At 37.9% G+C, this 26,677-nt stretch overlaps 1 protein-coding gene across 1 annotated transcript in view; it reads right to left on the bottom strand.

Moving 5' to 3' along the window:
- Positions 1-26,677, bottom strand: part of SWT1 (SWT1 RNA endoribonuclease homolog) — a gene marked incomplete at both ends in the record, with an annotated part of 36,790 nt that overhangs the window by 7,418 nt on the left and 2,695 nt on the right. The window contains 14 exons of the mRNA XM_082002763.1: positions 11,517-11,645; positions 13,314-13,522; positions 14,866-15,011; positions 16,222-16,360; positions 17,650-17,801; positions 18,650-18,786; positions 19,747-19,840; positions 20,423-20,611; positions 21,835-21,936; positions 22,170-22,299; positions 22,928-22,984; positions 23,104-23,169; positions 24,630-25,383; positions 25,922-25,980. Of these exons, the coding sequence (XP_081858889.1) occupies positions 11,517-11,645; positions 13,314-13,522; positions 14,866-15,011; positions 16,222-16,360; positions 17,650-17,801; positions 18,650-18,786; positions 19,747-19,840; positions 20,423-20,611; positions 21,835-21,936; positions 22,170-22,299; positions 22,928-22,984; positions 23,104-23,169; positions 24,630-25,383; positions 25,922-25,980 (2,363 nt within the window). The remainder of the gene's footprint in view (positions 1-11,516; positions 11,646-13,313; positions 13,523-14,865; positions 15,012-16,221; positions 16,361-17,649; positions 17,802-18,649; positions 18,787-19,746; positions 19,841-20,422; positions 20,612-21,834; positions 21,937-22,169; positions 22,300-22,927; positions 22,985-23,103; positions 23,170-24,629; positions 25,384-25,921; positions 25,981-26,677) is intronic.

Raw genomic sequence — 26,677 nt, forward strand, 5'->3', positions numbered from 1 at the left:
AAAAAAATATTAATTACTTTCTTTAAAGAAAAAGAAAATTCCGATCTTTGAAGAATTTTCCCTTCCACCCCTCCCTTTCCACTCCCCCAAAAGAATTAAATGAGCTTATTATTTCTGTAAAGTCTTTCTATGAAGGTTTTTCCCAATTAAAAATTCAACTGATGTTTTTATGAGCAATTTCTCTATATAGATGGGAAGAAAACCAGCAATAATTAAAAGCCTTTTGTTTCACATAAGCAAAGCCTGCTGTATTAATGTGGAGCCACAGAAAAGTGACACGCAATACAAAACTTTCCCACACTAGCTAAAGCTTTAACTCATTCCCTCCAATATTCTAACCTACAGCTCAAATGCTACAATTTACATACATTTTTGCTCCTGCTAATAATAACCAGTTCCAGCCCAATATTGAGAAGTGAAAATAGGGTTGCACAGCTGAAGAGAGGTGTTTTTATGAAGAGTGGTATTTTATTTAGCCAGGAACGCGCACGACAGCCAGCAACGTTTCAGGCTTTGCCAAAGCCCGGTCCGTGCTCACCACGTTACAAGCAGAGATACCACCCGCAGAGGAAAGCGTCAGCTTCCGTCTCTCCGGAGGGAGTTGTGGAGTTTTGGGAGATATACGCCCTTTTCCACTGGGCTCCAAAAATGATCTGATAAGGAAGTGATTCTCTCAAAAATTAATTATTCTAATCTATTTAAGCGGCTAGAATTCAGTTATACCTCAGTGGAACTTAATGTGCGTTCACTAGGAAAAATCAGAACCCTCTTAAGCATTATAAAATGTATATAAAAATCTACATTAAAAAACACAGAACACTTTACATATATTAAGAAATAATGATAAAATTCTGCCTTATGTTAAGTTTTGAGTATGTAAATAATGATTAAGAAAATGACTGTATTCGGAAAAAAAAAGTTTTAGAAATCTTCTTTTTGGGAAGCTCTACTTTTTTTCCCATGGGAAAGTGCCCAAATTCTTCCCTCCCTCCCCTAGCAAGCTGTAAGCCTTTATAAATTAATTAATCAGGAATTGAAAAAAACCCAGAAAACTAACAGAACAAGTTAAAAATCCCAGTTAAAAAAAGACATTGTAATTTAAACAGGCTGGAAGACCGTGACACACCACAGGATTTATCGTAACTAGTAAGTCCATTGCTCAATTTCATCATGATTTTATATAGGAATTACCACCGTTACAAAAATTAGTCGGGCATTCTTTCCCCCTTCGTAAGAAGATGCATGCAGAATTTTTTTCTTCAACTAAAACACTTAACCTGCCAACTAAAAGCCAAACAAGAGAACCAATTGGCTAGTTTTCCCCAAAATACCTCAAAGCCTTCAACTGCTACCTCAGTGAGAAAGCTATCAGCTTTGACAGCGTAAAACCCCGGCAGAGACAATTTGGCAAACATCCTTGGAAACGCTGGGAATCTTGGCAGCTTGGACCGCGTCGCAGCTGAGATTCCCACCGTCCGGCTCCGTGAGGCCGTTGGCCAGCAAGCCTGTCTGCGCGGGACAATGCACCAGCTTCGGCTGTTGCGTCAGTCATCTACAACATAAATAAACTGATAGACCCGAGCCTGGGAAAGCGCGAGTTCTATTGCCGCTGATTTCGGTATCGTTCCGTCTTCTATTTCGGGCAAAAAGGAGGGAAGCTTGCATGCGTGTTTTCATAAAACAGAATACAAAACCGTGCAAAACACCAAAGTTGTTAGTAATGTAACTTCACCTGAAGGCCGTTACATGTTGCTACACACTATATTGGGGCAAAATATGTTTATCACTGTATTTTTCCTGCTGTGCCAAGGACACACACGGAAGGGTGCCGGCCAAGGAAGACTGCTGCCAGAGTTGAGCTGCCGGTGGGAAACCCAGCCAGGTAAGCTTCCTATAGGAAGGATGGAGGGTAGGGGAAAGGGCGGCTGGCGAGAGAGAGGAGACCTGTGTTAGTTATGGGCTTCCGGATTTTGTGGAAGAAAAACGTATGTACGAGCTACAAAAGGTGAAGGAAGAGACCGAGAGCAGAGTGGAAGGCAGGACTAAACGGCGCTGCCTTTCCGTTTGCCGATACGGCATTTCCGCAGGGCTGCTTCTGTTCGTCCGACTTCGAACTTCCCCGTCCCCAGGGCAGAGAAGTCACTAGAAACTCTGTATTTCCCTCCACCATTCTTAGCAAGGCTACATTTAAAGAAAAGCAGTTTGAAAGTGATTTCTGAAGCAATATTAGACTGGAATTCTGCGGTCATTTTAGCCCTCTGGTTTTGCCCAGACCTTTAATTCTACTGTGAAGGCAGCCAACGTGCCACCCGCACTCCCTTCCCCTTCACAAGCCTAACGCCACGAAAGCGCCAGCACCACATACACTGTATTTGATCTTTTCTCACTGAAGGGAGCACTTTTCAACAACTACTAGAGAAAGCAAACAATTTTTTTATTAAAATTTCTGAATCTTGACACCGGTTAGAATGCTGCAGACTTAAAAATTATCCCATTGACGTTTCCTAGACCACGCAGCCTACACACTCAACAAGGTAACCCTCACCACTCTTTGTATTAATTTCTTGTGAGGGCATAAAATTGAAAAACATACTTCTTTTTGAACTGGTGACCAAAGCGTACTAGCAAACTGCTAACGGTATCAGGTTTGCTCACTATAAATTACCAGACTGGAGGTGGATGTACAAACCGGTTGTAGTTCTGCTTCTTTGGAAAAAAAACCAAAGTCAAATGTGTGAATAAGCATCAAAGTCCCTTAATGTTAAATCCTGTAGCTTATTTTACGGAGTTTGCTTGGATTATGACAGTAATTGCTTCTGGGTTTATAACATGAAGTGAGAAGCCTGACATTTGGCTCAAGCCTTTACAATGTCTTCAAATAAAAGACGTTTGTTATTTTCAAGGAAGAGCCATTGCTCCACACGGAGTACTGAAAAGAAGTTGGTGAGAGAAGAGCTTGCACCATAACTTCCCCCACAAATTCTTAATAGGTCAGCATTCATGAAACACGCTTATTGCTGTTTTCAACTAAATAGAAACTGGAAGACAAGCTCCAGTCTTGGAATATATTTCTTTGTAGGAAATTCTAACACATTCCGGTCTGCAGGGCAATGATTTCACACCACTGCTGCTGTCGACGGGTTTTAATCATTTGATGTTCTTTTCATCTCCTGTAACCACCATTCTGTGCTACAGAAAATAGAAATTTTAAGATGTACACTGGGAAATCTGGCCATGTCTGTAAGCACATCGACTCTGCATCTGCACTTCATTAAATCAGGTTGATCTCATTTTCATCAAAGTTTTTCAGTGGAAAGAAGTCTGCCTCAGCTACACAACTATGTCTAGAGAACACCCTCTCAATTACTAATAGATGAAGCAAATGGGCTCTTATGTGAAACTCTTGTAGTGCAATCTGAGCCTCAGTATTGTGAGCACTGCAATATTTAACCACTCCTTTTTCTTCTCTCTCAATATGACATCAAAGGTATTTTGGTGGAAAGCCACCAAATCACTTTGCCTTTCCTATCAGCACACCCACGCAAAACCAAACTACAGTCGACCCCACGGTACATACTTTAACTTTTAATTAATCGAAACATCATGTTCTGAGCAGGTGTTGGGAAGGATACTGGGTGACAGGAAAGCTGGATTGCCACTAAAATGCAATTTCTTGATCAAGCTAAAAACTATAGTAGGGTTCTGTGTAGTTTTCTGAAAATATTTAGTACGTGAGGTAGAGAAGAGCGTGTCGTAGAAAGACACAAAAAGTGACTACGGGTACCAGCTACAAAATGGAGGTTAAATATTGTTCTTGGGGCAAAAGGGAGAAAAGAGAGTCACACTTAATGATTTCTATCTCATAAGCAATAGGGCTTCCCAAACCACTCAGAATGTTCCTTTACCTACTGTCCTGTCGCTCATCTGATGCCAAATGCATGCACAGAGTATAAAACACGATAATAAAAAATGGAAATGGAGAGGAAATAGCTCACCATGTGGTTCCTCACTTGTGCATAGAGAAGACCTGGGAAACAAGCAAAGCCTAGCTGGAAAGGACCAGAAAATTAACTTATCAAATAGAAGTTAAAAAAAACCCCAAACAGCAAAACCAAGACACAAAGACAATCTGGCAGTGAAAGCAGGCCAGCCCGCCAGCTGCTCACAAACATGAAAATCCTGGGCAATGACAAGAAAAGCATATGGATAAAAGTCATATGAGACTACGTGGTAAAAGCTCTCAAATCCAGCCAAACCTCTGTACCGCAGTATTTGTCACACCGAGCCATTCCTCTTTAACAGTTCTATGTCATCGCCTGTGGCGTAAGACTGATACGACTGTCATAAAACATTAACCAATTCAATAAATCCGTACAGTTAATCAAAAAGGCATATGGCTTAATTATAGAAGAGTCAACTTAACCCCTTAAAAACCCCATTTAACCTCACCATCAGAATATCAGGGAAGCAAACAAGGATGAGAAATAGAAAAACAAAACTTCTATGTGGCTAATTAACAATTCTGCATTACGCTGCACTGCAATAAGGGACTCAAACTGGTGTTACAATGATCAATACATGCCAGAATTTTGTTCAACATCAACCTACTGGGAAACTGAGGGGATTTTTCCCAAAACAAAGTGACGCTCATGCTTTCTTCTACTGTGGAAGTACTTCACATGCCAGATCCTAGTGCCATGTTGTACTAGACGCCTGTTCTCCAGCTTTACAAGGTCAGAAAGGACCATGGCTTTTACACCACTACCTCATTTATTCAAACTTCTCTGCTTTTTAGACTGGTTCAAAGGCAAAAAGGCTTAAGCAGCTGCCACAGCATCACCTCTGCCCTGCACCTTGTTAAGTGAAGGCCAATTTCAGCTGTATTTGAGAGAGGCAGAGGTCTTGAAACATTTAAATATCTTACAGCTCTCATTAAAAGAGGTAGAAGGGTAAAGGGCAAATTCAGACCCTGGCAGCAGAGAAGGCTGTAGGCAAGTTCAAATTTCATAGGAGGTGGCAAAGAATCCACGTAGGAAAGGAAACGCTAAAACTAGGAGAAAACCTTTTCACAGAATCATTAAGGTTGGAAAAGACCTTCAAGATCATCAAATCCAACCGTTAACCCAACCCACCAGTATTTTGTCAGATACCACACATTTCCAACTATATCAGACAGGATAATTAAACCAAAGGATAGGCCACTACAGAAAGATGAGCTTCGGAAATGCTGTCACTGCTGTAAAGCGGCTGTTTTCATGGTAAGCAAGGGGATGTTTCCGCGTTAGAGCTGACCCCTGGGGAGGGACACTTCTATGTACAACGCCTTTCCGCAAGACGCCTTACGGCTCATCCAGCCGTAGTCCTGCCAGCCTGACTGCGTGCGGTCAGAACGTTCCGCGGAGGAGGTTGTAAGTCCTCCTCTGGCGCGTAATTTGTGAGTTACGCAAATTATGTTACGCATCTTGTTCAGAGATTCAGAAGATAGCTGATGGGTAGCACTGTCAACCAGATCTGCCACTAAGAAAAGGAAGAGGGAATTTAATGTTTAAATGCAGTATTTCCAACATCTATTTCTCGTTCATAGGAAATTCTGTTTACCCTAGAACACCAAAGGCCAGCACTCTGAGGTTGAAATTAGAAGTAATTTAACTGTTCTCCTTTAGTGGGTCAAGAACATTTCAGGTTTCACCTAAATAAATTAAAAAAATGAAAATCAAACAACTAGTGATAGGAAAGTCTGACACTTTTTGAACTGGGAGTTAATCTCCATTTTATTTCCAGAAGGAGACTGCATGCGGAGGAAGATTAAAAGCACAGCTCTTGATCTAGAGACTTTATGACAGATATTACTAAATGCCACAGCAGTCCTAGGGAAGGAAGACAACCTTCGAACTAGACAGCAAGAAGAAGAAATCTGAATTCCTCCACTGACCAGCTGAAGAAACAAAGAGGAAACAGTTTCTCTACATCGTAGAATTAGGTTTTTAAATTAGTAAAACTGTAGAACTGGTCTTCAATTACTTAAACCCAAAATACTCAAGTCAGTGATCCATTCTGATAGAGCCATGCTTTCCTGCACTGCTGAGATCTGAAAAAATTATACTTTTAATTTACAAATGTTTATGGAGTCCTCATTCAAATCAGTGCTTTCCAAACAAACAAAATCATTGGGAATTTGAGAGAAATTCCATTTAGACAAAATATTAGAAAAGCAGAATTCAGGTTCCTTACTGCAGCAAGTAACAGATATGTATTTTTACAGCTGACAGTAATTAGTATAAATATTTATGAATATCAGAACTAAGAGTATATGCTGTAAATTGTGAGTGATTTTAAAGCTGGCATGGGAACAAAACAATTCTTTCTTAGCAAACAGATGGGGAAAATAAAAAATCTAACTAGAAAGAACTCTATCAATTCACCAAAGACTGAACTTTTTTTCTGTTAACAAGGATTTCTTATCTAAAAGTAACTGGGGCAGAAAACATGAAGATGTGTAATTCCCCAGGGGTACATCAGAAGTTATACCCAGCCAAGGGAGAATGCTGGCTAACGTAAACCCCCACAGCTACATTGAAATGCTGCCGCTGAAGGCTTTGAACGGGTAGAAAAGCTCTCTGTACCCAAGATTCCCATCAGCACGTTAACGGGAAGATTGAACAGCAACAGGACACACAATAGGTTTCAGATGACCTGTCATAAAAACCTGCAAATACTTCCAGTCTTCTGCTGGTACTGGTGCACACATTAATTTCAGCAAGGTTAGAAGAGACACGCATCCTGCGTGCAGGAAGCGGAGGGAAGTTATGATGTAACTTACATATAGAGTCAAATGTTTCTCAAGTACATCGACCCCCCCAGCACGATACCTTGCAAGGCATCCTGCACTTCTAAGAACCAGATCTGTAAGAGTTAATAATCTGTGGTAAGTACTTAAACCTCTCTTCTCTCCAAAGATGAAGGGTCCAAACATCTTCCAGCAGAATCAGTGGAAGAATTTCTACAAGTGATGAAAGATTTGATGCAAACTTGAAAACCCTGAGTTGCAGAAATACTCCTGTTGCCTCAAAGAGCTACTTGAAAACCAAGAAGTTATTTTAAAGATTTTTTTAAAGATAATTATTGTAATTTATTTTAAAGATTTAATTTAAGAGACCGTAAATTAGGTCCCCTAATTAACTGGTTCCAAATAATACGCAACCCAAAAAATACACAACGTAAAGTATAAACTATCTCGGGAAACAGTCAGAAATATCATTCAATCCAAAATTATTCCAAAACATGTCACGGTTTTACAATTTTACTTGTAGTACAAATGTCAGAGGTTTAATAATCTTCGTTCATTGCTAGTCAATGTAATATGCATCAACATATAAAACACCCTTGGCTACCAAAAGTGGGAAATAGGTATTTCATGCTCACTTTTGAAGTGAGTAAATCTCAAGAATTTGACACACTGATATAACAACGGCTGCGAGGATCAGCTCTATTTGATGAGACAGCTAACACATACTTGTTTAAATACATTCCTGCTACCAAAAGAAGCAAGTTATCAACAGTTGCTAACCATACTACTTACTGTGTTAATTTTAGAGCTGAAGTACTGTAAAACATTTATGGCATGCAGTATTTTGCAGAATAAATACAATTCTGCTACCAATGCTGTTAGAGGAAGAAGCAAAGATAAAATTAAAAATATGTATGATATGAAAAAAGTTATAAAAATAGGGTAAGATGCAAAAAGCTGTTAACAAGATCTCTCTGAGAAACAGTTGCGGTTTTTTTTCCCCTCCAATATCTATATTTGTCATAAAGATGTTCTAGTCATCAAATCTAAACAGTTGTAGTAGTGCCACCAGTGTAGGGTTGGTTTTTTTGTGAGGAAGGGTATCATTACACACATTTATCCCAAGAAGTGTGATTGTGTTTTCCTAATTGTTTTTAACAATCTGAAAATTTGAACTTTTCATGCAGTTGAACTTTCAACATAATTTATTTGTAGTTATAAGTTGGAAGTAAGTAACTTTCACAAGACAGTTTCTCTCTTCTATTCCTTGCTGTCCTGAGCAAAGAAGCGAACACAGAAAATACTTGTATTTTATCACAAAAAGCTGTATTGCCTCCAAGTATTCATGCTAGAGCTTTTTCACTACTTTTTTTCCAGATGCCTCCTTTTCTGCAGTCATGCCATCAGATTAACTGTAATTTTTTCAAAAATCAAGAAAAATAAATATACCCTAAGCTCAGTTTTAGAAAGGCTGAGCAACCTAGGCAAAATGAGCCTCCCTCTTGCTTTTGAAAACTATTCTAGTCTATGAAAACTTCAGACTTTTTGTTTTAATACTTTATAATACACAAAAACCTACAATGATTCCTAATATGGCTTCTGCCTCTCTGGAAAACCTACTCAGAAGTCTCAAACTAACTTAAATACTACACTCAAGACTAAACAGAAGAGTACATGTTCCAGGCTCTCTGAATTTCTTGCTCCACGATGCCACCTACCGCAAATCTGCAGAACAAACTCAGAGCAGGTATTTCCAAATGCAACCGTGCAGGAAAATTACTCCACTCCGAGAATCATTCTGGATGCATAAATAGTGTATTTCAGTTTAGTGGAAGAAAAGAAAATTCTAAGAAGTACAAAAGGAACTTTTAAGGCCATTTCATCAATGTTATTGGGTGCCACATGGAACAGAAAATAGCCTCTCCATTTCAAATACAGTCAAATGGCAGAATCCTGTTTATCTTTGCTCCAGATATTGTAATGGCTCTAATCACTGAAGTACATCTTTTGTAAATGTGCTGATTTTGGCTGGGATAGAGTTCATTTTCTTCATACTAGCTGGTATGGGGCTGTGTTTTGGATTTGGGCTGAGAAAAGTGTTGATAATGCAGGGATGTTTTTGTTATTGCTGAGCAGTGCTCACACAAAGTCAAGGCTGTTTCTGCTCCTCACCCCACCAGTGAGCAGGCTGAGGGTGCACAAGAAGTCAGGAGGGGACACAGCCAGGACAGCTGACCCCAACTCCCCGAAAAGATATTCCATACCATACGACAACATGCTCAGCATATAAAGCTGGAGGAAGAAGGAGGAAGGGAGGGACGTTCGGAGTGATGGTGTTTGTGTTCTCAAGTCACCGTTAGGCGTGATGGAGCCCTGCTGTCCTGGGGATGGCTGAACCCCTGCCTGCCGATGGGAAGTGATGAATGGATTCCTTGTTTTGCTTTGCTTGCGTGCACGGCTTTTGCTTTCCCTATTAAACTGTCTTTACCTCAACCCATGAGTTTTCTCACTTTTACCCTTCCAAGTCTCTCCGCCATCCCACCATGGAGGGGGTGAGCGAGTGGCTGCATAGGGCTTAGCTGCCAGCTGGGGTTAAACCATGACAGCAAAATAGATTTCTCTGATATAATATTAGACCTTTTTAATTTTTACAGAGCTCTCCCGTAACAGGAAATACAGGAGGTAAGTAGCTTTCATTAAAAGAAATAAAATATGTCTTTTGTTATAGCCACACAGTTTTAATGACACACCTCTAAGACAAAAATAATGACCTTGAAGCACCGTATTCCCATTAAGTCTCATCCACCACATATATAAACTGATACCACAGGAGTTCTTGCAAGAACTTTAGGTCAAGAATGAAAAGAACACAATTTAGCAGTAACCTGCTTATTAAAACACTTCAGAGGAAAAAAAAAGACGACATTGCCACTACTAAAATCTAGTTTCAGTTGGGAGTACTAAACCAGACAATCTGCAATGAAAATTAATAAGTTACCACCAAGCTATTCTAGCTCACATTTCTACCCATATTTTTCTGTTTCTACTTCCATAATATTTAGACCATTTATCTTTGAAAGAAAGACAACAATTCCTGGAATGGATTTGTCCCACTATTAGTGTGCTGTGCAGAAAAAAATCAATCAGACCTGTAAATAACTTAGGCTGTAATACTACTGATGCAGGGGTGGTCTTTTATGCTCATGTGAACACACTACTTCACATGAGTGTACCTTGAAGCTTGTTTGGGGCTTACAGAATATATATTGCTGGAAGATTTTAATTAAAGAAATATTCTTTTGCCCATAATGAAAAAAAAAAAAAAGGCAATGAAAACTCATTTGGCAGTGGTGACAAGTGAAGCAAGCGTTTGCATGATTCTATCATAGTTTTTTTGGGGGGGGGGAAGAAATACTCCAGCAGTTACAGATGAAAACTAGCTCAAGTGCCAAGTGACAGAGCTCCAGATCCCTGCTTCAGATTTTTGAAGGGCCTTGACAGGTCAGACCTCACACTTTACAACTGAGATAACCATACATCCATACTTGGCAGGACTGTTGTGAAAACTACAGCATAAGGACTGTGATCCTTAGCAGAGACTGCAATGAACTTTGTGAAGTACTGATAATGCAAGTTTGAAAGCTTACTGCTATGGTACAATGACAGAAAAAACACTTCTTGAAAAAAATTATATCCTTACTAGATAACCTGTAACAAAGCTGGAACAGTCTACAATAGAAATGTAATATACCTCGACATTTACTTAGAAGGCAAGGCATTAAGGTACAGGGCAAGCCAAATCATTCGGATGCATCTCTTTCAGTTTTCTAACCTATTTGCACCATTACTACGCAAAAAAGGTGTGCAAAGTGGTGGTGTTTTCCCAAATCAAATAGCTCCAGCCACTCAGATTCACGGCCTGTAACACTTTAGGATGCTCACGGCAGGTACTGGAACTTTAACCACAGTTACAAACCAGTTCCTACAAAACACTCTTTAAAGTCAATGGGAAACTGAGGAACCCCACAATCGTGACAATGTAAAGCATTCTTCTGTAGCTGGTCCTGCTAGTGAATAAACTTCACTGCTATAAAAAAAGGACTAAGCTAAGACTACACAGTAGATACCTCATTCTTCCTGAAGCTTCATTTTTATTATTCTGCACTCTTTAAAAAAGAGGGAAGACAGAGGGAATATTACCCTGTCTAAACTGAGAGTCCAGCTGATTGACTGTCATTGTTACTGCAGCATTCTAGGTTTTGACTCATAAAGAATACTCTAGAATTTGTAACAGTGAAGTCCCAAAAGTTTGCGTCCTTCACTGTATTGGAAATTTGCCCCAATTCCAGTATGCCTCGCATTTGAAAGACAAATGTTCTGAATTATTAAACGTTCTTGCCATCAGAGCTAATGTATTAGTTAATCATGTCATAGCTCCAGTTACACTCTCAGCAGAGGAGAGTGGCTCGTCACCAAATACTGGAAAACAAGTCCCGAAGTCATACAAGAGAAAATTCACTACAAGAGATCTAAAAGTCTGCAACAGTTTCTTATTCTTTCGCTACCAAGAAATGGTTCTGGGTAGCACTGATATCAAGATTTTTACTGAAAATCGTGTAACTAAGCACACATAATAAATTACAGTTTGGCATCAAAAGATTTCATTGACTTTTATGACTTCAAGTGACTGTTCCTATCACCAGCTTTTATGATTAGCTTAAATGCTTACCTACTAATTCCTTCACGGATATCATTCACAGCTGCCAACAGTTTCTGCAGACCTAGAAAAGCTTCTTCAAACGAAGACTTTGCAGGCAAAGTTACTGCATTGGGGTCCAACTTTTGGAAAATTTCAACACTAATATTAAAAATAGAGACATTGAAAAGCAGTTAATAAAAATCCTCAAAAATCAGAGAAACACAGTATCTATTATATGCATTGTATTTTGACTATTAAGAAAACAACAAACCCAAGGTCAAATGTATATCGATACTAAAACATGTTATCTAAAGTAGTCTTAGAATAAATAGTAGAAAGACCATGCCCTACAATTGTACTTCTCCGTTTAAATTTTCCCTGGCGACTGTATTCTATAACAGTATTTCACCTTTGACTTAAATAGATTTATCACTAATCTTCACTTGAGAATGAAAGTCATCTTCATGCACGACCTGAGTACACCTGAGTAAGCTTCTCTCAGAAGAGAACTGTTAGGTTAAAGCAGCAAAGTGCTTTCCATCAATTTTCCAAGCAGCTTCATTCTCCAGATTTATTGGAATGGGCTTGACACCTTCCCTGCAATGGTTGCGTTGGGACGATGAGCTGCAGTGCACTCATGAAGAATTATCCCCACGGGTGCAAGGTAAGTAGTATCTTCTCGACATGAGCAAGAAGTGTGAATTGACCTTTGATTCTAAAATGTTATCCTCTTTTCACAGTAGGGTCCTTAACAGGTGGCAAGAGCCAACAGTTTAGTTGCATTTTCATTATGAAGTGGTACACTTGAAAGCATTTTTTCCTCGATGCTTGATGAAACCTTCAAATTCACGATTACTACCCCAGTAAGAGAACTGCTAAGTAAGAGAGCGTTCTCTGGTGCAGATCCTCAGCTGTCCTGAACACCACACCAAGCCATCTCCTAACCAGCTTCAATTCAGATTAATTTGCACTGGTGTAAGCTCAGTGTAAGACTTAGACCTGTGCAGCTCTACAGTACATTCAAATGCTAGCGTGGAAATGGCACTGGCACAGTTATTATCACTGGTTTTTAGGTGAGTCCTTAACAGACCACCAAAAATGGAGTTTCTTTGTGCTTGATGTAACTCAGTGTTCCTCCTCTGAAAAGATTTCAGATTAAGACCACAAAAAGAAAACACAGTATCTATTCAGATTTTGTGATAGGATCCAAAAGCATGGCATCTCAGTGATTTTCATGCAGATTTTTCAAAAATAACTAAAATACCAACAATGGTAAAACATCTATATGGAAGAGGGGGTTAATTGCATTCAATTTTCAGTTTAGATGAGAAAAGAAATTTGTCACTAGATTTTGCTTAATAAGAAAACTTATTACATTTCAAATTGATCGAAGTTTTTAAAAAAATAAACAATTTTGCATGGGCTATATATGTGTATACCTCCACAGGATTTGGAAAGAAAATAACCACGAGAAAACTTAGAGCTTGAATGCCTCTTTTTTTATGGATAAAGATGAGATTTCCATGGATGTCTCACATTTGTGGCTCTTACAGGGTTTTCAACACCACTCTCTAAGGCAACTTATTTCAGCCACTGCCCAGAAAAAGAGCAGCAGACTAGACAGATCACTGACTGCATCCACATAACAATTTGTATGGTCCTAACTTCTTTGTGTGACATGTTGTGTGATTTTTTTTTTTGTCAATTTTGATTAATTACTAATAGGTTCTTCTCTAAAATAGGGGAAAAAAGCAATTTCTAATGTTTGTGTGTTTGAAAATTATGTAAGACTATGTAGAAGTTCTGAATTTCTTTAGCATACTGTACCTGTACAAATTTATTGTATTCCAAACACCTTCAAGGACTGACCAGATTTCCTGGTGCCTGTTTTCTTGAGCTACATGAAAGCTGGGATGTAACTTTTTTTCTTCACAGTTTTGAAGATTTGGTGTCATTGCTTCCATTTTTTCACATACAGCATTTTCTGAAAGAACCGTGATGTCTTCTGATAAATCCTGCTCACTGTCTGACCTCACCTTATAAAACAGTTTAGCAAACAAATAATGAGTGTATTTGGTTCCTAACTTAGGAAAAATTGAACACTTCTACCTTTTTTTTTCTTAAAGCATTGCTCAAAAAAGCAAGGCAGATCTCTTCTAGTCATAACCATCTTATAGTCTCTGCATCTAAAGCATCTCTCGGTCTCTCACCAAGTCTTTCTTCTACATGTGTATATTGGTATTTCTACAGATAGGAAACGGAAGCAAGGGGAAACCCTATGCCAGAGCTTCCCAGGCATGGTAAAGCCGGTATAAACAAGAACAGCTTCTTACTCTCACTCCCTATCCCACAACTGATGGCACATTTTCCTCTGCAACAGCATAAAGTATTCATTTACTCATTTGGTAAACTGGTTCAGAAAATTTGTCCGGGTTAAACTGAAACCTGGCACAACTTCGTCTGTGTGAGGGCAGTTCTTTGTCAAGTCAAACACCCATCAGGACAAGGACAGCAGGAAACAAGTTTTCAGATGGAAAGCCAGGAGGACTCTCACAGAACTGCAGACCTAGTGGCTGACTGCAATGCACACAGAAGTTACAGCATGGCAGGCAATCAAGACTCCCCAGATCCTCCCTCTCCTTGACCACCACCTTCCCTTTTCCCTTCAGCTTTCTCCAAAACTGGAAAGAACTTTTTACAGATATTCTGACATATAGAAATATTTCATATCATCCACGCTCATTATTCCATTTTTTATGCCGTTACATATGGAACTAACAGAAACCACAAAGCAAGACACTGAAATTTCTTCCACAGTGACTCAGAGCTGAGCTGGAAGTAAGGACATAGTTCTCAGAACACAAAGGTGTCCAGACACCCCCCATTAACTATCACAAATCACAAAAATTCAAAGCGAGTCCTTTCTTCATGTGTAGCACCAGAGCTACAAAGACAAGGAAAGTTGAAATAACACGCCCAGGAATAGTAATATTGGAACAATGACAGAAGTAGAAATAACAATTTAAATTTTAATCTTTAAGGTCCTTTTCCTTCAGCAATAAATACAAGAGAAAACTAAGATATTTTTCCTGAAAGTAGATAAATAATGTTTTTCAGTCACCCTCCTGATACTAACACATTTATATTAAGACCAAAAAAAGAGTCTACCAAGCATATACGTAAAAGCAGATATTTGCTACATGAAAATAAAAGTTAAATTTGAGGTCTATTAATTTTGAAAGCACGCTAGCAACAACATTTCCCGCAATAATTTGTTGAAATCAGGGGAATAATTTCAAAATCTAAGCCAGGTTTGTAATATGAACATCAGGCAACTTCAAGAAGATGTTATGTGAACGAATACTAAAGCTCCCCTTACCTCCATAAGTGTTTGGTATAGTTTATTCACTTCAGCGTAAGCCTGGGGAAGCACACCATTATAGTCTGACCTTGAACTGAAAGCATGAAGCAATTTTTTGGATTCCTGGAGCAAGATACCCGCTGTTGAGGAGTCAACTGTTTTACCTGATATTTAGATAGCAATACGGGAAATAGAAAAGAAAAAAAAAGGTATTAGATGTTAGGAGTTATCAATCTTAGGAGGCAAATTTAATACTCAAATATCTGGATTAACTGAAAAGCCTTGAAAACGGTTCAGAAGCATTAGATAAAGCAGTGTCAAGAGAAACATGCGTGAGTTTAAGACTTCTCACTTCTTAATCAAGGCTTCCAAATTTATCCCAGGATCTGGCAAGAGGATCAACTGGCATAATAAATGTAATAATTCTAAATAATTATAAATAGTAATTCTATTATTTATATTATCTATAATTATAAATAAATATCTCTAATAATTCTAAATAATTCTAAAATAATTCTGCAAAACAGCAATATCACAAAAAAGGTATATCTGGTAAAATCAAATTCTTAATAAAAGGGTGGTTGTTTGCGGGTTTTTTTGGTTGGCTTTTTTTGAAAACAAACCTCCCTGCCCTCATCTATCACAGTAAGTAGTCTTTACTCCGCCATAATTTATTTGGCAAATGCAGATCATCTTGGCACACATAACATGATGGCAAAGGAGGGAGCAAGATTATTTGCTTTTAAAAAATAATTCAGAGACTTTGGTGACCATTAATAGATATATTTTCATTAAAATGCTTTTCCCCTGAGTTTTGCAGGTACATAGAGATGTCTAAAATAAATTCTTACATGCTTGACAGTGTCCATACATTTGCTGTTACTGTCTTTGTATAAAAAGTAGAAAAAAAGACATCTGAATAATGAATTACCTTGCCAAAAAGAAAAAAGAAACATTTCAGAAATATTTTTTGTGATTTGTGCAGGTGATATTTAGACCACCTGGGACCAAAGCCTGGACAGACTTGATCTTGGCTCAAGCTTTATTTTGACTTTCTTTTTTTTTTTTCTTAATGTAATTCACAGCTCATCAATTGCAGTTCAATTCTGGCTTTAAGGCTACAAAAACAGTGTTGGGATTTTGTCACCCATCCGAGGAATAAATTATGGATCAATACAAAAGTACGTAAGACTGTCCAAGGTACAGCTCCATTGGGTGATCTTAAATTAAAAAAAAGGCAGAAGAGGATGGAACACATCACTGTTTAAATATACAGAGTACGTGCCTTTTCCAAGTGACTACTTCTGTAACTACTAAAACCAGAACACTGAGGTTTTCTACAAGTTTACAATTAACAGTCTCAGAGATTCCTACCTGCACAAAGGTGTTTATAGAGACATTCAACAGTTGAAAGTAGACTTCTCGGCACAATGTGACCAAAAACAGCCATCCAGTGCTTTTTGTAACACTTCAGCAAGTTTGCTAATGTCCACGGTGGCTTCAGATACAGTATCTGAAAGACAGTATGTTATAAATTCAAAGGCTGATTTTCATATAGACATGCTCCTACACATTTCACAACAGCTCTGTTCTTCAATAACGTTATGGTTTGTGCTTGCTGAAGTAGAATTTCAATGATGCCTCAGAAATAAGGCTATATTCAGATTTAACAAGTTTATCTATTAAAAAAGGTTTGATTCAACAGCATCATGGGTTAAACTGAGATGCTCACATTCAGTGTACAATAACAATCTTTCAACATTTTTGTGATTTTTGGTTCCCCTTTTCTCAAATGTTCCAAATACCCCCAAAGTTACCTCCTAAATCGATTTAATGTGTTACTTGTATACAAAAGCCAGAACAACAGTAAATGTGCCTTTGGTCTTCTAGTATTGTTAAAAAAGTAAAAATAAACACACTTCTCCTAGCTGTGACTATATACAAATGAAGTAATATATGCATATTGCAATAAAATTGAAATTTATTACTACCAAGTGAAACCACAGTTTGAAGGTGCTAACAGAAATCAACTAAGTTAATCAGACGTGCCTACAAGCTTAACAGCTAATCAAAGCTCTATCTTGTGGAACAACAGTCATCCTATACAAATGACTTTTTTTCTTTTTTTTATAAGGCCACAGAGGCTTATCTGCAAGAAATTTAAACTTCTAACTAATCCCTACCAGCTATAAAATGGAATCTAAACCAAAGCATGGATAATTTCTAAGTCCCTTGTACATGAGTATTAATTTTCTGTTAACAATACTTTTGAAAGGGTGGTGCTTCTCTTTAACACCCTTGTAATTCTGTATCTGCATTGTAACCAATTTAGCTGTGAACAATTTTATCCACATGGTATCTAAAAACATCTGTTCTGATGGGCAAGAAGTGCCTGCAACAACAGTGTCTCAATATTATACAAAACGTGATGGAATAATTTCTTGAAGAACATGTTTACAATGCAGTGATTTAACCATATCAGAACAGCCAAAATAGAAATTTCAATGCAACTAATACAAAGAGTTCTGAAAATTCACACTGAACAGCCAGCATCTCTGTTACTGTGTTATTGAAAGACTATTAAAGTACCGCACAGTCATTACTGGTCAAATAGAAGAATCTTGTTATAAAATGAAATAGTAAAACTGAACACTGGACTGTTCACTGTTAGTGAACTGTTACGTGAGAGAACCAGATGACTTAGCTGTTTGGCTTAGCACAGCGACTAATGCCATGAAAATATGATGGACATTTAGACCTCTTAATACTTGAAATATCCAGCAAGATGACATAAGAAACCACCTCCATCCACAGGTTTCCAAATGCAATTTTCATTTCAGTCTCCAAAATACAAGACAAAGCTTCTCCCAAGTTCTTCTCAAGGTCTGGAAGTATATTTGGGAATCGCGCAGTAAGACTAGCATCACCTCCTTCTGTTTTCTCAAATTCGGTATCTGTCAAACCAATGATAATAAAAGTACTTATTGCAACTGTTTCTAGATCTAATTCATGTTGATAGTACACATATAGCTGGTTCCCATAAATACAGACCGCACTTCATGTTATAAAGCAGATGGGCTATGTCTAATTAGGTTTCAAGTATTTCTAGTTATACCCACTTGTACTGTGGGTATTTTTAATTATGAGCTACTAACCAAGATTAATTTCCCCAGAGCATTATTCATTTGCGATCTTACTCCACAATTCTTTTTTCCTTAAACAGCTTAGATTATATACAGCCAGTGGGGTTATCAGCAAATATAAGAAGATCACTTCTTCATACTGTAAGCTATATTTGTATCTTTGAAAAATGAACAGGCAACCCAAGAAACGAGTTCTGCTGTTTGGGATGCAAGTAAAAGTATTAGCATAAAATGTAAGGGAGTGATCTTATCACTCACAGCATATTAAATTTTACAACCGCTAAGAACAGGACCCAAACTAACTCAACTGGAAAAACCTATCTGCAGTCCTGAAAAGTTCAGAACACCTTTTAAAGGACTATAAACACAATACAGTCATACTGTGGTTTGTTTTTTTTTTTTTCTATAAAAGTAAAATATATCATATTTGAATTTCCTAGAACTCTAAGAGACAGATATTTTAATAAAGGTCTTAAACTGTCAGAAAACCATTTGCCTTTGAAGATAAAAAAATCTGCCCCCCCCCAAACCATTCCTAAGGATTCAAAGTATATGAAAACTGAAGTTATAGTAGAAACTATGTAGAAGCCATTCTCCCTCTCCTACACTGTTATTATTTGTCTCAAAAGCCAGCATATGTGCACATTAAACAAACTTACCACATTTTGACTGTTGCAGCTCAGGACAGTTCTGATGCCTGTTTACATTCAGATTCTGTAGAGCAGTAACCAAATCAGCTTTGCAGAACGCCTTGACCTCACTCACAATGGCTTTATTACATAAATTTTTATCATCCCTAGGAGAAGAGAATTAATTGTTGACAAACTTGACATTATTACATAGTAAGTAATAAAAGCAACACACTGGAAAAACTGTCTTCGGTAGGCTTATTTTGTGAGCTTCATTATATACGCAGTTTTTGTTCTTAAGCAATTAGAAACAGTTCAAAAAATGAAACCAGAAAATTAACTAAAGCACCTATTTTGAAAAAAAATAGAAACATAGTGAAAAATGTTTCAGGCTCCAGGTTTGCTTTAAGAAAAAAAGGGCTATAAATACTGCAGCAATGATGCCTAGTTGCTATGATCTTAGAAGGCAAACAAGGCAGTGATTCTAAGACAGTAATATCTTATTCAATTGCTACAATAAATCTTCATTTTTGACACCCTTTTTTACTGTTCTACTGGCTAGACCACTGTCCCAAATGCCACCCTGAGGTATACACCGCTCCAGCAGAACTACTATAAATTTGCAGCACAAGGTTGGATCCTGCTACTTTCTCCAAAATTTCCATTGCTTATAATGATAAAGGATAAAGTGATTTTCAGATGAAAAGCACTTCTGAAGTCACCTCCTGTTCTTTACCCAGAGAAACCTAAAATCATTATCAACAGCCCTACCAATACTGCAATTGAAAGTGCACACATCAGAGGCAAATTTATCTCCATCTTCCCTCTTTCTAAGATTAACCCCTGACAGTGCTCATCACTGAGATCTGAGAAAGCTATGCTTTAAAAAGTTTTAAAATTGAATATTGAGTAAACTTAATTCTACTTCAGGCCTCAAGCACATGACGGTGATTACAATCTTTGTGTTTTATTATATCCTTCAACTCTAGCTTTTAAGAAGGTGATTGCTCTTCAAAAAGCTTCCTTCAGAAACAGCTCTTAATTTTAAGACACGATTTCAATGGAATGTATGTGGCATGAGACTAACTTACACCTCATAAGAGACCTAAAACCACACAGGAACTCACGTGCAAAGTATGACAACAGCTTGAGGAAAGAGGTTCTGATACTGCAGACAACATTGCAAAACACGATCGTCATTGTTCTCGTCACTCAGGCCATCTGCAAATTTAGTTAAGACACTGCTGACGTTCAGAAGTAACTCGGCATAAGAAACACTTCAGTGTGTGTAGTCATGGTACTGTTTTTAAATTTAATACTCCCCAAACAAGGATAGAGAAGTGTAATCTAAGCACAAATATGAGCTTTGAATTCTTAGGTACTACTCCACTCAAAAAAGCTATGGTTTTGCCAGAAAACATCACGTGAGCCACACGTAAATTTGAATGTGTTAGATTTTGTAATGATCAAGTCAAAAGCGAAAGCACACAACATATCCTTGGCTCATATGTAAAAGTGGTAACTAGATGAATTTTCATTAAGTAATCCCCAATTACCAACAGATGCAGCTAAAAAGCAAGAAACAATTGATAAAACAATAGTGAACAAAGCACTAATCTGAGTAAGGTAATCGCATACTGAAGCCTTGGATATGCTCTGAAGGCTGCTGTAGGATATTAGCTAATTTTAATTACCGAACTGCAGAGTGAAGACTCTGTTAAACTCCAAAGTTAGTGCTAAGGTTCAGACTAGGTGAACTGCAAGGATTAAGTACCCCAACCAAATTGATTGCACATATATTACACATTTTTTGAGAAGCAAGCTGCATGGATTGCCCCCACAGTTTTGAATCTTGGTTTTTGAGACACGTGTAAATGAACTGGACTGCAGGGATAGCTTTGTCCCGAACATGCTGCAACATTTTCCCCTTCTTCAAGTTGTCCAACTCTTGTAGAACGACCCAGGGAATTATTAATGCAAGTCTGCCAACCCCTGGAAGGAAAAAAAAAAAAACAACCAACGAAAAAACAAAAGACATTTTGAAAAGTCATGCAAACTGCATTTAACTTCTAATTCAAACATCATATTTATGTAAGCTCGCACTTAACTTTTTTGCCAGTAGTTTTCCTATTCCATGCTCAAGAGTACCCAGCATGAAAAAATGAACAACTGAAAAAGGCCAAGTTCCCTCTTTCTAATCTAACCTCCAACTGGCACTACATACGGTTTGAACTTTAAAACTATTATATATGAAATACACAGTAAATCAGAAATTTAATGACCATTCTGTACAGTCAATTTTGAAAAAAAAAACATTAATGTCCACCTGCTTTGTAATAAACAGGTCCGGAATCAGCAACCATCTGAACCTTTTGCATAATGGGTCTGGTGCAGGACCAGAAATTGGGAGCTGCAATATTCTAAAAAAGGCATCTGAGACCGCAGCTCCCAGTGTACACAATGCAACACCATTCCTAATAGGGGAAAGAGAAATACAGGCTGACACACTCTTGAAAATTACTCAGGCTCTTACTAAAGTTATTTTCCAGGTGGTCGGAATATGTGTATTCACCAGCTGAAAGCATCAAAGCACTTTAAGTATTCTGATAGATTCCAAATATGTCTACCAACAACTGACAGGCACGATCCTAATCCTGCTAACATTAAATCACTAGAAGCTTCACAACATAGCAAAGCCAAACATTAAATCCAGGGTCTGCAGTCTGAATTCCTGAGAAACTGCTCACACATCCCGTGAATTCTGTGGCCTTTAACAAGACAGAACTAAAGCGCTGACCGACTGCTTATCAGATTTTAAATGTTTTTAGATTTCTAGTAAAAAAAATGCTAAAAAGAAAGTAGAAAACATCATTATCACTGGTAATGGACTAAATGCTTGAAAGTATGTTCTTACAATAGGTAAGACTTATTTACCTCTAAGAATTCATGCACATTCCTGGAAATGTTGACCATGATGCTCTGTAGGTACATAGGTATAAGCACAGCAGGTTCTACTTTCATAGCTGGACTGTCCTTAAGAGGCAGCCTTTTTGGGCTCACAGAACCAGCCCCCCAAGGGTGAGCCTTCTGTCTCTATAGGAAATCTGCTGCCTTTATAAGGAGCCCACGTTTGTTTTTCTTCACGTAGCCTGAAGTTCTTACAACATCTCTTTTTTCCTAAAATGTCTTATCGATCACCATACAGGTTCACATACCTGCTATATGCTCAGATTTCAGGGATCTGACAAACTCAAGGTGACTAATCATTATATTTGTGTCAATCACCACTAAAATGTTCAGACCAGAAGTAAAAGCATCTGGGGGAAAAAAAGAGAGGAAAAAAACCCAACAGTTGTGAAAAAAAAACGGTTGTGTACTCTCTACTGAGGCCGCTAACCAACAGAATCACAGAATCATTAAGGTTGGAAAAGACCTTTAAGATCATCAAGCCCAACCATCAACCCAACACCACCAAGCCCGCTAAACCATGTCCTGCAACTGTAGTAACTACTCGCAAGTAGACACTAAAGGACATCAAATCATGACATACCAGCAGAAATATTTAAATCCTGTTCTGGAAGATCTATTTCCATACTTGTAAGTTCTCCACAAGTCTGTACTACAGAGAGCGCCATCCTCTTCTGAACGCGAGCAACGTGCAAATCTTCAACTATCTGCATCTACAATGAAAAAAATTTGCACATACGAAATCAATTGCAAGTCATCACTTATGAATTGTTCATGAAAAAGATACTTTCGCATTAATGATGCTGTGTTAAAACTGACTAAAAATGAGGCATGAGAAATTTTAAGTTGGTACAGCAAATGCAAAGCCACGAGAACCTTCTGCACATCCTCCACTGTAAAGAGTCCACAAAAGACGTCCTAGAAGGAAGATCAGTTTATGACCTTTCTACCTAATATCCAGAAACTTTGTCCTATTTTTTGCTACATAGATTGCAAGTTTCCTGACAGGCGTTTCTTAAAAAAAAAAAGGTCTCTTTTCCAACTTGAAAGTTAGAGGATGGAAAATGAGATAGCTGGAATATGTCAGCAAGTCTGAAGAAGGCCCTCTATGTTGCAGAGAATAACAGAAAGGCAATCTTTCTTTCTCAGAAAGTTCCTGATTAGCAGTACTTTAGCAAGTTTGTTTAGTATTTGAAAAAAACACTTCACATTTTTTGAAATGTAGCTCATAAGCAAACAATGCAAAATACTAGGAAAGGTCATGGAATTGCCCAGCTACACAACCTCAGTGCCATGGATTTTTAATACAACTTATAAGTGTTAAATTAAAGCATTACTAACCTCTTCATCTGTTTCTGGGTTCTGACTGTCTTGAAGGGGTGGAAAGACTTCAAAGCTCTGTAGGAATAATTAAAAAAAAAAACCATACCAACAACACAAAATACTAAGTAAGACTAAAGAACAAGCAATCACTGTGCCAAGAGTTTCAGAACTCTTTAGTGTTGAGCATTACTAACCTTTTGGACAGACTTTATGTCCTCACCTTCTTGGTACGAGTCAGACGTGCAGGGGACCTCAAAATTCTAGAAAGAAGTACGAATGGAAGTAGAACATGTATCAGTCTTCTAGAGTGCTTTTTAGAGAACACTGAATATTTGCAAGTGAATTGAATAGGTAACATAAACCATATTTTTGATATCTGTGATGAAGCACCTACAGTATCATTTCAAAATGGCTTAGAACGATGGCTTTCTTTTAAAATAAATATAGTGGTTTACACAAGTAAGCCTATTTTTCCAATCTCTTGTGGGTCTGTGACTATGTTATTCTTGCTCTGGGGTTTCCAGTACAAGACAGACACGAATTTAACAAAGAATCACTATGATGATCATCATGTCATACAAGAGGCTGAAAGAGCTAGGACTGTTTGGCCTGGAGAAGAGAACGGGGAGTCTTACCAATGTTTATAAGTATCTGATGGGAGGGTGTAAAGAAGACAGAACCAGACTCCTAGCAGTGCCCAGTGCTAGGATGAGAGGTAATGGGCACAAACTGAAACACAGCAAATTCCATGTGAACATTAAAAAAAACCCCTTTTTCATAGTGACGGTGCTTGAACAGCCTACCCAGAGAGGTTGTGGAGTCTCCATCCTTAGAGGTACTCAAAACCTGACTGGACAGAGTCCTGGGCAACCTGCTCTAGCTGACCATGCTTGAGGAAGGGGGTTGGACTAGACAATCTCCAGAGGTGCCTTCCAACCACAACAATTCTGTGATTCTGCATGTATTACTATCTTTGTGTACACATAAAATGATCACACTACCTTAACGTGAACTGAAATCTCCAGAAATGCTATGCATGTTAAATGAGAACAACAACAAAAAAGTAACCATGGTCAAGATGAGGTTGAGGTGCAGAGCCAAACACAAGCTAGAACTCGGGAACAAGCCGATCACAGCCAAACGTGAAGTTCTGCAGCAAACATAAAAATTTAGTAGTAGATCTACAACAAGTTCTCTTGGCATCACTTTGCCAGCAATGAGCACCTGTTTGGCAGGCAAGTTTTCATTGACTCAGTTTATTCATTCAAGAAATGATACAACTGTGTCACCTCAAAAAAAATTCTGTTGACTTACACCTAAGTTGAAGTATTCCACACCCCCAGCAGCAAAGTAAAGCTATAAAAGCGTATGTGCAGACACAGTCCTATTACGCAAGACATTTATTCTTCTAGTTTGTTTAACCATTTAGCAGAGCAGAGAAACATTTTAACATGGTCAGGTTGGACAGGGCTCTGAGCAACCTGATCTAGTTGATGATGTTCCTGCTCATTGCAGGGGGGTTGGACTAGATGACCTTAGAAGGCCCCTTGCAACCCAAAGACTCTATGGTTTACATTTGGATCAGAAAAATCTAGCTAGTTAGCTATGAAGTCCTGTTTGAAATCTGTAAGACAGCCTGCTTATACAAAACCTGCCTGCCATTCAGAAACTAGCCCGAAAACATCTACGTGCACAATACAAAGAATTGGGTTCTCCTTACCTGCTTAAAATATAATGCTGTGGCTTCAAAGTCCCTTTCTTCAGTCCCTGAATTACCAGCAGTGTTATCAGAATCAGCATCCTGTTTTTCCCGTTTACAAAAGTTCCACCGTTGTGGTGTTTCAGTTGAATAGCATGACGGTGAACTTTTATTCACATGCCGTTTTTTCTTCGAAAACTCCTTATACTCTTCTTCGTACTCTTCTTCCCATGTCCTAGACAACTTATTTGACTTCTTCGTGAAAGGCCTATCATCATCCACAGTCCTTGTAGAGGTGTCAGATGGCTTTTTTGGAATTCTGACATCTTCACTCCATTTTTTTGATCCATCTGCCTTTTTACGTGGTACATGTGAATCGTACGCAGGTGACTTAAATTTTTCCAACATAGTTTGTTCCGCTTTTAACTTTAGTTTGCAGAGCTCAACTTTCTCTGTCTTTTTCTTCAGTGCCTTGTCCCTCTGAACTGCAAAGCTATGCCAGAGTCTTTTTCCTTCTGTTCCATCAAAAAGACTTTTGTTATGACTTTCTCTGATAGTAGTCACTACATCAGGAGTGCGTGTACTTTTTCCATGTTTAATTTCTTTGGCTTTAAATTGGATAACTATTCTCTTTTGCTTTTCAGTTTGGATTAAAGAATTGGCTGTGGTTTTGCTTCTATTTGGAGATTTTCCTTGGGATCTTCCATCAGCACCATGAGAAATATTAGAACTTTGGCCTTGCTTCTTCTCTTGCCCGTCTTTCTCTATTTTGAAGCTATAGAAACATTACAAAAAAGTCATGTAATCTAGCTCAGTTAATGCAGAAAACCAAAACAAGAAAAAAAATGACAAAAAAGCCTGCATTTGATTTAGGCAGTTACACCTAAGTATTTATGAGTACCCATTTGGTATGTTCTTAAATATGAACTTGCAGCAACATCTGTCCTTTAAAATAGTTTGATACAGCATTTTTAATATTTACATTTTTACTAGCTGCACAGCTATTTTAGCTTACAAAATTGAGAAAAAACTTTTTCTGCATTCACTATCTATTGGTTTGAGAGATGCCCTACTACAGTCTAGTTTCATCTTATCAGAGAGTTAAAATTTTTTTCTGAACGCTATCTTCTCAACTACCTCAAACTGCCTAGCTTAGACAGGATCCGCTCATTAATGCAAGTCAAGACTTCATCAGTTAAAATACCATATTTTCTTTGTGAACAAGTCAAACAAAATTCCTAAATTCAGGATTTAAAACAATCACAGACTTTTTTTCTTTCGTAGTTCCATTTAATAACAGAGCAAGAATTTACCTCTGAAATTCTGTCTCTCCTTTCATAGTACAGTTACAAGATCTTGTGTCTTCAGAGTTCTGAAAAGAAAAAAAACCCAAGGGTTAATAGAGGAAACGGCAGTTTAAAAAAAAATCTTAATAAGATGGAACAAGCTATTATTTCACACTATGATTTTGAATAAAATAACCTTGAAAAAGGTAGCCACATACCTTGCTGTAATTTTATTTAGATTTTGTTATACTTAAGAACAACACAAGGGGAAAAATCGAATATGGCACAGTCCTGGGTTATAAAATAGAGAAAGCTCAACTAATTAAACACAGTTAGGATGCATGTGTTTCATACAGTCTACAAGTAAACCAGTATGTAAAATACAGATTTTTGTATATTTATAAAAATTCTTAGGGAAAAGAAAGTTACCTGAAGACTGCTTCCAATTACTCCCTCAAGAGATGTGTTGTTAATTCTCATCGGATTTACTAATGAGTGTGAAACTGCAGTTTAGGGCCTGGTTAAGAGTAAAGATAGTCCCCATACAAAGAACCTGAACAGTCCTTGTTTAGAAAGCAGTTATATAGCTGCTTGGCATATCTATATTGCAAGCTGTGTCGCATTCATGTTGTGGAATAACTGGAAGGCGACTTTGATCAGGTCAGAACAGAAAGCAGTTTATTATTGCAGCTATAGGAGAGAATAGAGAGCAGCAAAATGACAGACTCTGCTGGTATGAAGTCTGCCCAACAAGGCAGTTAATCTTCATACACCTTTGGGTTA

This window comes from Phaethon aethereus (genome assembly GCF_964289735.1).
Source record: "Phaethon aethereus genome assembly, chromosome: 8".
NCBI lineage: Eukaryota > Metazoa > Chordata > Aves > Phaethontiformes > Phaethontidae > Phaethon > Phaethon aethereus.